This window comes from Podarcis bocagei, assembly GCF_964188305.1.
Source record: "Podarcis bocagei genome assembly, chromosome: 6".
NCBI classification, from domain to species: Eukaryota; Metazoa; Chordata; class Lepidosauria; order Squamata; family Lacertidae; genus Podarcis; species Podarcis bocagei.
In genome coordinates, this window is record NC_138130.1 from 28,332,851 (window position 1) to 28,345,337 (window position 12,487).

Here is a 12,487-nt window from a genome sequence, read left to right on the forward strand (position 1 = left end):
AGTTTGGATTTGATATCTCGCCTTTCACTCTCTTTAAGGAGTCTCAAAGCGGCTAACATTCTCCTTTCCCTTCCTCCCCCACAACAAACACTCTGTGAGGTGAGTGGGGCTGAGAGACTTCAAGGAAGTGTGACTGGCCCAAGGTCACACAGCAGCTGCATGTGGAGGAGCAGAGACGCGAACCCGGTTCCCCAGATTAGGAGTCTACCGCTCTTAACCACTACACCACACTGGCTCGCAAGATCTTCAGAGGCTCCCTGTAACACAACTGCTCTTCCACCTCTCGCCTCTGAGCTGATGGCAGTTCCTTGACAGTGATGAAGCAGCAAAAAAAGCTAAGGCTATTCTAGGCTATACTAGAAGTATAGTGTCCACGTCAAGAGAAGTAATAGTACATGTGAAAAGGACCTAGGGATCTTAGAAGGCCACAAGTTTAACGTGAGTCAACAATGTGATTGTCAGGTGATGGTGTGGTTGCTCGAGAGCAAACAGGCAGGACTCCAACCTGTCTTTTCCAGGCTTTATTATCTGTACAAACTATCTTACAGTGCAGAGCGTCACAAGTCCACGTCTGCTCAGTCACTAGCAGAATCTGGGAGTGGGCGCTCCTTATACCTTCCCCAGCATAACAGTAGTGACCCCCATCCTTCTTCTCCTCTCTCTGCACGCAAACCTACTGCGCAACGTGGGCGCTGGCAAAGGGGGACTTGCCTCCCCTCCCCTTTGCAGAGGCTCGGTGTTGAGGCTCTCCCTAGCATCTTCTGATCCCTGCGTCCCTTCCCCACTGGAGGCGGGGCTTCCCTCCTCGCCAGAGGAAGAACTGCTTCGCAAGATCTTCGGAGGCTCCCTGTAACACAACTGCTCTTCCACCTCTCGCCTCTGAGCTGATGGCAGTTCCTTGACAGTGATGAAGCAGCAAAAAAAGCTAAGGCTATTCTAGGCTATACTAGAAGTATAGTGTCCACGTCAAGGGAAGTAATAGTACCACTCTATTGTGCCTTGGTCAGACCACACATGGAATCCTGTGGTGAGTTCTGGGTGCCACAATTTAAGAAGGACATTTACTAAACGTCAGGAAGAACTCTCAGGGACTTAGAGCTGTTAGAGGAACAGACTCCCTTGGCAGGTGATGGACTCCCATGGAAGTTTTTAAGCAGAGTTGGTTGGCCATCTTCCATGGATGCTTTAGTTGAGATTCTTGCATTGCAGGGGGTTGAAGCAGAATGACCCTTAGGCTCCTTTCCAACTCTACAGGTCTATAATTATATAGGTAGAGATACAGAGAAGGAAGCACCTCAGCTCATTCCCTCTTGAATAAAGCATGGCTTATTGGACCAGGAATGTTACCTCTAAACTAGGTCACTGAGTAAGACCAATAAACCCTTTAGTCAAGTGCTATCTATCCTGAGTGTAACCAATCTAGGGTCTCTGACACGTACACGAAGTATGATTGATAGCAGAGTGATCTACACCATGGCTTCTCTCTTTCTCTCTATTTTAGGGGAACCCAGTGCAACCTGAAAAGAAATATATTTGTACGCTAACATTGCTCAGGATATGTATGATTGCTCAGCGCCCATCTTTCCACTGTTTCTCACCTCGAAACAGGAGTTACGTAGTTGCCGGGAAAGACTCCAGACATGCCGTTTCTCAAAGACGTCCCTTTGAACCAGCCATCCTGACACTTCTCAATAACGCGATACATTTCACCCTTGCGTAGTTCTAGTTCATCCGTCTTCTGGGGCTTGTATGCATATAATGCCAAGTAGCTGTAAGAAAGGAATGACATAGAAAAGGAAGGTATGAAGTTGAAACACAAACATGTGAGATGATTCAGGCTGCATCTCAGTTCCCCCCAATCAGAAAGCTCTGTTTGTCATAAACGATGCTTCCTAAATACACAGGTAAGAGAGTTATTGAAAGTGTAAAGAATGGCAAATTATTCCAACTACAGTGGCACCTCGGGTTACAGACCCTTCAGGTTACAGACTCCGCTAACCCAGAAATAGTACCTCGGGTTAAGAACTTTGCTTCAGGATGAGAACAGAAATCGTGCGGCCGTGGCACAGCGGTAGCGGGAGGCCCCATTAGCTAAAGTGGTATCTCAGGTTAAGAACAGTTTCAGGTTAAGAATGGACCTCCAGAACGAATTAAGTTCTTAAACTGAGGTACCACTGTAAAAAGCAAGAGTACTAAATGGCTCCATCACAGTAAAGCTAAGCATGGCAACTAGGCCTCACTAATAATAATTGGACTTAAAGTCAGTTGTAAATAACTTTCTCCACTGGTGTCTAAAGGACAGTCTCAATTTTAGCTGGATGTGACAGACTGAGATGAAAAGGAACAATGAATCAGAATTCATTGCAGGGGGCTGGACTAGATGGCCATTGGGTCTCTTCTAACTCTAAGATTCTATGATTAAAATGATGCAATCATCCAGAAATGCAACAAAACAATTACTAGAAATAATAAAGAAAACAATTCCCAATTCCCCCTGTTTATAAGCTATGAAGATGCTCCTTAAAATGTTCTGAACATTCGTTGCATTGCACAAAACTGCCCTTTTCTACTAAAACCCGTGTGGATTTTTCTAGCAATAGGAGTAACAGGAGTAGGAGGAGTTCAGTCCCAGAACAGATGAAAAAAGAAACACTGAACTACTTGTGACTATAGACTGCAGCCAATAAATATGATGCATGGCTTTTAAAACTTCTGTTTTCCAGGAAATGTAATTTGAAAAATAAATCCTGCTTTCTTTCTTTATCCTTTTCCTTTACAGTGCCACGAATTCTTTTTCACTGTTTTGCAGTCAGGAAATAAAAATGGCAGTAATTATTAGGACACTTACATTTTTCTAACAAGTCCTCTAGGTGCACTTTGGGGCTCAATTTACCATGTGCTTGCAGTATGGAACGTTCTGATTCTTTTATGCGTTTATTTGATGGTAAACATGCGAAAGCACTGCAGCCATCCTCACTGGCCATACATGTGCAATGGACCACTCTACCATGGGCCATGCTGTCTGCCACTCCTGGGCGGCATGAACACACCAGACATAGAAATTAACACTATCTGCAACTGGCCAGTTGCCCTAGAAAGGGACAAACTGGGAATTTGGCTTGACACAGGCAAACCAGCAGTTGCAGCTACTAAGTCACTGAGGAAAAGACGAAATGTGGCACAGGAGTGTTTGTTTAAAGGGCTTCTTTGAGCAGGTTGAGAGGTTGGAAGAAGGTACAGAAGGGGTACCAGCCCAGTGGAACTTGCACTGAAACCGGAAGAGCAAATGTACAACCCCTAGCCATGGTCGTAGCACCATGCTGTGGTGGTTAGGCACTATGATAATATTATCTCTCCACTATATAGGAAGTGACTTTGGCCTTCCACAGGATGACAATTTAACTGGTTTTGCCTGAACAAAGACTTGCAATGCCATATATAATAAACCTTGAATTGGATGAGGCTGCAAGTTACCTGATAAATGTTGTTGATTGACCAGTTTCAGCTGCTTTTCTTTCAGCACCTTCAATAAGACTTGCTACTGGGTTCATATCTGTACCCAGTCTTGTCTGTCTATTGACCATCTGTGTGACTGACACTTTTAATCATTGGTAGGGAAACTGTGGCTGGCCAGATGTTGAAAGGCACTAACTCCCATCAGCCCTAGCCACCATGGCCTATGATATTATGGGATTGTGGGATTTGTCGTCTAACAATATCTGGAAGTCTGCAGGTTCCCTATCCCTGTTTTTAGCAAAGATGGCTGTACCAACATTTCTAAAAACCACCTTTGCAAAAATTGACCCAACCCTTATGCATGGATATGTTTGCTGGAGGTGGGAGCCCTGCTTGACACCTGTTGCAAAAAAGCACGGAAAAGCCATTCTTGTGCAGAAATGACCTAGATAAGGGGAAAAATGTATTTATATTTCCTTGGAGCATGCTCTTGGCATAGTATTGAGATTAACAGTGTTATCCAGCTACAAAGTCTCTGGACATGACTGCTTTTCATCACCCACTAGCATACACTTTGAGGCTGAGATAAACTATAAAGAGAGAGAGAGAGGGGGGGGGGAGGAAAAAATCACCCTAGCACCTTCAAAGCGGCAATAAGATGACATTTCACAGTACGGTGGGCTGGATCTAGTTAACTGACACAGTTTTAATCTACAATATTCAGCACTAAAAGTTGCCTGCCAGAATTTCCAGATTTAACTTTGGGCCTGAGGGACTCAACTGTGACTGAATTTATAATGTTGAATTCATGGTGCTATGGTTAATGTCATCTCTGTAGGTCTATTATCAGTTTGAGACACAATTGCTTTGAAGTGAAGCCTGGCTCCCGGCCACAAAGAGCACGAAGGTGCTTATTTTTCTTTCCCCTCTCTCTATAAAATATTCTATAACTTGGTCAAGTGAAGCAACGTAGGCAACTGGCTGCTAAAATGAAGAGAGGACCTGCCTTATATATATATTTTTAGGGATGAAAGATGGGGAATTAACTGCTTATACTGCAAACTGAAACACACCTACAATTCTATGATTTGTACAATTACACTGTTACCTGTACAACTGTCACTATCCAATTATCTTATCTGGCGTGGTGTTTCCTTGCCCATCGATGCAGTTTCACCACCGCAGCGAATTACTACGAAAGCTGAAGCTTAAGTGCTAGAACATCTGCTTTGCAGGCACAAGGTCCCAGGTTCATTCCTTGGTCGTGGGTGGATCCCTCATCTGAAACCCTGGTAAGCCACTGCCAGTCCGTGTGGGCAATAGGATGAACCAATCGCATGACTACAAGGCAGATTCCTATGTTCCAACAGATAGATGTAGTTCTCTTCTTATACAAACACATTAAGGCTGCATTCAGAAGTCAAGCTTTGTGCAATGTTCATCATGAGCCATGGCTTCATCAAATAGCCTTGTTTCAAACAAACCAGTTAATGTTTATCATAGTTTGCTGGCTCAGATGAAATGATCTGCTAAGCCAAACTGGGTGCAAAAGAAATTGCATGGGAGGAGGAGAGCAGAGCACACTGATCGAAGGTTCATTGCAGCTCATTCACAGTGGGCTAAGCAATAACAGCTAAGTGTGATACCTGAAGATGGCCTCTGTTTGAATGCATCTACAGGCAGGGCTGGGAGACAGAGACCCCTGTTTAAAATTCTTACGCTGCCAGTCAGTGTGGATCAGTGTTTCCCAAACTTGGGTCTCCAGCTGTTTTTGGACTACAATTCCCATCATCCCTGACCATTGGTCCACCTAACTAAGGATGATGGGAGTTGTAGTCTAAAAACAGTTTGGAAAACACTAGTGTAGCACAATTCAAAGTGTAGGTGCTGACCTTTAAAGCCCTAAATGGCCTCAGCCCAGTATACCTGAAGGAACGTTCCCACCTCCATCGTTCAGCCCAGACAGTGAGGTCCAGCTCCGAGGGCCTTCTAGCGGTTCCCTCACTGCGAGAAGTGAGGTTATAGGGAACCAGGCAGAGGGCCTTCTTGGTAGTGGTGCCCGTCCTGTGGAACGCCCTCCCATCAGATGTCAAGGAAATAAACAACTCTCTGACTTTTAGAAGACACCTGAAGGCAGCCCTGTTTAGGGAAGTTTTTAATGTTTGATGTTTTATCGTGTTTTTAATATTCTATTGGGAAACCCAGCCAGATGGGCAGGATATTAATAAATAAATAATAATAAATTATTATTATTATTATGCTCAGCTAGATGGGCCAATGGCTTAGCTCAGCATAAGGCAGCTTCCTATGTTCCTGATTATGGACATTCTAAAGACATTGTGCCCTCATTGAAAAGAGAAGTTAAAAGCAGGGTAATTTAGTTTCCCGAATTTCTCCTTTGGGCAAAGCAGATTATTAAATTCAGATTTATTTTTGGAAATATACATCGGGCCCACACTTGGGTTTCTGTTTCAGCAGTATAACTTATGTCAAATACATACAAATATAAAACACATCCATTATGAGATTTATTTAAAGTTATCCCTGATAAAGTCAACCTCTTCTTCTAAGTAATAGTTAATCAACCTGAATCATCTTTTGCCTAAGCTGAAGCTTTTTGCACATATGATGTTAATGCTATGTCTTCGTTTTTCTTTTTCTAATGTGCACAACTGGGTGAGGTTTTTTTTTTCATTCTAGAAACCGTGCGTCCTAACAAAGATGGTCTCAGGTGTTCAGTTGTACAGGAATGTAATGGTTTAATTTGCAGGAGCAGATTTCTGCAGCTGATAGCCACTCAGCCTGCTATGCAATGATTCATACATCTGTAATAAATATCTTGGAAGCTAAAAATGGGCTATATAAAGAAGGTGACCTGGCCTTTCACTGTTCATTTTTCAGCTCTGGCAGAAGGCTGGGTTATGTTCAAGACAATGATAACTACATGAGAAGTGCTCCTGTCGCAGAGCTATTATTTCAGACGGCAAACAATGAGAGACAAAATGTGCTGCGTATCCTTAAAACAATGTTCAGTGCAAAATGGAGGCTTACATGTTGAGGGGCAGCTGGACCTTTGATGGTGTTCCCTGATCTCCAATGATTGCACTTGTTCTGGGTCCAGTCATGGTTGCAGTTCCAGCGAAAGTAGAATCCTAGGAACGAAAGAAAAATAGAAAGAAATGAAAATAAATAATTTCACAACATACTTAAGACTTGTTCAGGGGTTAGAGCTGCACTCTCTCTCTCTCCCCCAAATCCCAAAGACTTTCATTGGCATGGCTGCCCTAACCATTGACATCCTTGCAATGTTAGCTTAATGTTATGGGCCAATATCAATAAAGGGCTCTTTATACAAGGCTTCCAGATGAATAGATTTCAGATTATTCGTGCTTCAAATCACTCACAAACTGGTGACTCACATACTCAAGGTTTGGCTTGAAAGGCAGAGCTACTATTGTTCCAAAGGCAGTGAAAGCACCTCTAATCCCCTTACAATTACCATAAGTACTTTTTGAAGGCCTCTCTGGTTGATCCCTGCCATTCATGTTCCTAGCAACATCTTGGCACTTATGTACCAAGTCTTCCCTGGTTTGTTTGTTAATTTTTTATTTTTATTTTTGCAGTTTCAGATCTTGCTGCTGCTGGTAGCTGTTTTCTTGGTGGCTTGTGGAGAACAGCAATGATCTGCTCACCTGGGGCTCTGGGGGAGCGGCATTTACTGCATGGTGCGGCCATGGCTGGTCCAAGGCGGCCGCCATCTTCCTGCATGGATGGGAAAGGGGAGGATAACTTGGCACCACCTTCCTCTGGCTGTGTTGGACCTACATGCAGGCTGACATCCCTGCAGACAGTTGCAGGACTTACTACCAACCCAGTCTGTTAGGTGTCTGCTCAGTGTAGGAGTGGGCAAGTTGGCATATGGACCTTGCTATGGTTTACTCAGTCACCATATCTGGAATTTTCTCCTACATGCAAACTGGCCAGCTTGCAAGCTTTCACCTACCTCATAGCAACTGTCACAACTTTGACAGCTAAGACATTCGGATCCTTAAATGGGATTCAGCAGGGGTGACTGTCCAGGAGTCCACGTGGGGACTGATGGGCCAAAACACCTCTCCCAATGGGACCCTGTGTGGGGTCGTGGCATGTGGTCCATGTCGTGGGCAACTCCCCAACACAGGGTCGACCCCACTGGGTTCCTATCAGACAGGATGCAAGCTGCCTGATGTTGGATACATGCCCAATGCCTTAGCCAAACCTACTCTTACCTGTAATCAATAAAATTGTGGCCTAATTCAACCCAGTACCAATCTGTGTTCATTTCCTTGGTCTTCCCCGCACCGGATGTGGACATCATGAGTCTGTGGTGGCAAGGGAGTGCTCATGGAACCCCTGTGAACACGCAACAGCCAATGCACCTCCTAAACATTGATGTGCTGGTGCACCTTGCCTTGTGGCTGATGTATATTCAACTCAACAATACATATTTTGCTTTACAGCAACTCTTTTTTTTATTACCTTAAGGAATGTTTGTTTAGCTTTACACATTCTAAGAATATATTTCTGGCACAAGGAACACTTGATTGTTCACAGCAACAATTATAGTTCAGCTGCAACGTGCCCAGCAATCTTGGCAGTCTTGGAACTTGGAAAGCAAATCTTTGCGTCTGCTTTCAAGGACCTGCTCAATATCTCTATCACAGGAGCAGCATTTAATTTGAGAAGTCGCATCGTTTTCCTGCTAAATCGTTTTCTTATTAGCCCTGTGTGATAATAATGTTACATGTTTGTTGAAAAATAGATTATTGTCATTTGCTTTGTTCTGAGTATTACTTTTTTTTAATAACTGGGACTGCTCATCTCTTTAGTGAAAAGGGATGAAACACAGAGCAATGAAAAAATAATTATGGTCATTATAATACAGTTTGTATTGAAGTTTATATTGCTTCCCATTCCGATCATATAAAGCATTTTCATAAGAGAAACCAGACATAACTTACAACTGGGTACAAATAGAGATATAGTTTTCTATGGATTCTAGTGGCATGAGGCTACCCAAGGGCACAGGATAATTTCTGTTGTTATTGCAACAAGAAAGAAGGCAAAAACCTGTCTGAGTATAGAAGAAGGAAGAAATTTGGAAGAACTTAAATCCCTGGAAGTACTTAAAAGTAAACCCTGTGCTCCATTCATCAGAATTCAATCTATCATCTGTGGTTGAATTTGGCCCTATGGTATTAAAAGTTTCCAAGGTCTTGTATCTACTTGAAAGTGGCGGGTTCACTTATTCAGCTATTAAAGAGACCTTGGATGGAATATATTTATAAATCTCCCCTCTTCTTTAGGAAGTCTTGTGGGATTTTTCAAATCCACGAGTTGGAGGCGCATTTCATAAGCTGTGAAGTGTGACAAACTTTTAATGCTTCTTTCCAGCTCACCGTCTAATAATCTTCAAACTCCTATCAGTCATTTACTTAGCTGGTGCCAGCACCAGGAACTGGCACAAGGGCAACGATGCAGAAGCATCTCTTTGATGCTGAGCCTCGGACTTCTCATTCCGTATGCATTGTTCTCCTAAGATCTTATGCACATGGGCAGTGCATAAGAGCAGAGAACTTTGCAGAGAAGATTTCGGAGGGAGGGATACATTGGACCTAAGGCAACCTTATCCTAAAAAAAACAAGCAAGCAAACAAAAAACCTCAAAAAAATGTAACCTGAAACAGCAACAGTCTTCATGTGCTGGAGGCAGGTGCGCGCTCATCACCTATCCTTATATGTAATGTAAAGTGAGACATGTTCGCTTCATGCGTAAGCCTATACGCATCACTGCGGAACTGTTCCCTCTGGGCAGGGGGGAAGTAGAGAAAGATTGTACCAATCAGACTTTCCAATGTGTGGATCTTTGTGGTGTTCCCATGGCAGGAAGGCAAATATGTTCAGCCCTTCAACACACAAAGACAACTGCCTGATCTGAGACCATGTCAAGGGAACCTTAAAGGTAAAGGTACCCCTGCCCGTACAGGCCAGTCGTGACCGACTCTGGGGCTGCGTGCTCATCTCGCTTAAGAGGCCGGGAGCCAGTGCTGTCCGAAGACACTTCCGGGTCACGTGGCCAGCGTGACGAAGCTGCTCTGGCGAGCCGGCACCAGCGCAGCACACGGAAACGCCGTTTACCTTCCTGCTATAAAGTGGTACCTATTTATCTACTTGCACTTAGGGGTGCTTTCGAACTGCTAGGTTGGCAGGAGCTGGGACCGAACGACGGGAGCTCACCCCGCCGTGGGGATTCGAACCGCCGACCATACGATCAGCAAGTCCTAGGCACTGAGGTTTTACCCACAGCACCACCCGCGTCCCTTGGATGCCCCTAAAAGGATGTTGGTGCCACGTTGCATCCGACAGAACAGAATAAGAACCCTTGAGAGCACGGGCCATTTCAGTGGCAACTGCAGTGTGCTTGATTTACAGGCTGGAGGTGCTACCTGACGTGCCTGTCATTTATTCAGACTTCTCTTCCTATCTGATGCCAAGCGCTCAAGGTGAGTCACGTTAGCCTTGTTTGCACGTAATACTAAGGCAAACCATGGCTTTGGCATGAAGAATAAAAAGAAAACTGCAATTTTTGGGAGCGGGAATCGCTAAAAAAGCAAGTCTTTTTGTTGACACATGGGAGCTGAGCACAGTAAGAAAAATACCAGTATAGGTCAATATTTTTGAAAGTGGGAGGGGGGAAAGGCTATTGTTGATGCTATTAGTGAAGATACCACCCAACAACTCCTATTCTGATTTCAAAACAAATTCAACAGAATTTCACAGCAAGGAACTCCTTCTCATATTCGTTAATGAAAGGATTGTATCTTTTAATGTATGGATTATATAGCTGTATCTTATTTTTAAGGGGAGAGAGAGAGATACTCCGATACACACATACAGGTTAATAATATGCCATCATCTGGGAATAGCTGAAGTAGAAAACAGGCTAATGGTCCTTGACATTCATGCTACTCATTTCTGTCAAATCCACTGACTATAAAACAATGGGTCATGCAATCACTCCAGGCCTTAATGTTCTTGGAAATAATGTGAAAGCACTTAATTCATAGTTGTGTTACCAAGTATTGGCAAGAAAGAACTACAGTCAAGATCAAGTATTCTCATCAAATGTTAATTACCAAAGTGGGAGGTAAAACACCCAACAGCTCCAGAATACAGCTTTCCATTTAATGGTGCCATATATTTTAAAAAACACCCCTATATATACAGATAAACATAATTACAGCTGCAGATGGGCACACACCATCTACTTGTCTGCTGCGGAAGGTGATGAACATCAATCTCTCCTATGGATTTATTTAGCCTATAAATTATTGAGCCATCTGTGGCACTTCTAACCCTCCCCTGCACCAGCAGGCAGCAGAAGAGATTGGAGAATAAGCTGTGTTTTCTTGTAGCTGGACAGGAACATCACAGTGGCTCAGCAATACCCAGGAACACCAGTTCCATGAAATAAGGGTCTCACATGGCTACAGGGCCTGGCGAAGGACTGAAGCAGTTGCTACTGTCCATGTACGTTTCCACCTTCTTGTGAATTCCTCCCTTTAATTTGGATGTTTCCTACTTTCCTGGTTGCATGCTACGCTGTCCCGATAGGAAAGCATTAGGCTGTCATTTCAGTGATCCATTGAAAGTAGCGATGGTTCTATGCTCCTATGAGCAATTTCCATTGTGCCCACCCTCTGTATAAAGAATGCCACTATGTCCTTAAATTTAATTTGCTTGGCAGAGGGCTGTACGACTATTTGACGGATTTACTTGTTCACTTCCAGATTGGTGCCTCAAGTTATAATCGGCAATGTTAGGGCTGATTCAGACATTTAAAGAAACTCATCCCTGTGACACCCCCGCCCACATCTGTCCTGAGGGATGCATTCATAAGAAGAACGAGTGTGTGACCTGGCCGATCCAAGTACTCAGAACTAATTCTTATGAATGTGGCAGCTGGAACATGTGCTGAAACAACAGGGGAAACTATGGGAACTGCAGCTGCTTCCTTGGTTGGCCGGCAGGCAATACAGTACATTCTCCATGTGAATGTCTGCTTGGGGGGCAGCATGGATGTATTGCACGCTCCTGACAACAGCATAGCCAAGTTATTTTAATACCATGGTTGTCCTAAAAAACTGTACTCCACACTGGTGATGTGAAACTTGGTGGACTAATGCAATAGGTAAGGTCATAATATAACCAGCTAAACACTAACCCTCGCATTAGACTGTCCCCCCCCCAACTCAAATATGAATTTAAGGTGTTTAAAATTCCTAAGATTCCAATTTGACATCTTTTGTGGGTTACACTCTGAATGCAGAGCAAATTCAGATTAAAAGCCCAGTTCAGGTTAAGACTTGGGACTCGGCTACATTAGTCAAGAAACAGCGTTTTGAATGCGTTATAAACATGAAACGCCAGATGGCACCAGAGAGCAAAAGAAAATTCTAAGCGATTTTCCATAGCTTTTTTACCTTTTGTTATAAATGATTTAATTTCTGACTTATAGCATTTCCCTCCTGTGTGTAGATCCACCCCAAGTAGTTGGATTCAAGAATGCATGCAGAATAATTCTAAAAGCATTTACTTGGAAGTAAATCACATTATTTAAAATGTAACAGAAGCATGATTTAGTTGGCATCCTGTACATGCCAATAATGTTTTTATTCTGGCGTCTTCCTCACTAAACATATAGACTGATGTTGGGAAATCTGCATTTTTTAAACTAGTTCTTTTCACTGGAATGTGTTTTAACTGAAATGAGCAGAACTGACCCTACTTTACTTGCGCATCACGCCTTGGGTAAGGCAGGGGGTAGAAAGACATTAACACAGCCTTAGGCATATTACATGTGAATCCACTCCCTATTTTCTAATAAGTGTGCTTGTAATCCTAGTGTTTTGTCTCCAGGAAGCTACAACAGCTCAAACTTAAAGTATTGGGCCAAGGAATAAGCCTAATTTTATGCAAAAAAATAAAAATTA

At 43.4% G+C, this 12,487-nt stretch overlaps 1 protein-coding gene across 2 annotated transcripts in view; it reads right to left on the reverse strand.

Moving 5' to 3' along the window:
• SH3RF3 (SH3 domain containing ring finger 3) overlaps nt 1-12,487 on the reverse strand; it is a 210,141-nt gene that overhangs the window by 29,117 nt on the left and 168,537 nt on the right. For both annotated transcript variants that reach the window (XM_081198320.1, XM_081198319.1), the window contains 2 exons: nt 6,508-6,608; nt 1,599-1,769 (listed from right to left, as the gene is read on the reverse strand). In XM_081198320.1, the coding sequence (XP_081054446.1) occupies nt 1,599-1,769; nt 6,508-6,608 (272 nt within the window). The remainder of the gene's footprint in view (nt 1-1,598; nt 1,770-6,507; nt 6,609-12,487) is intronic.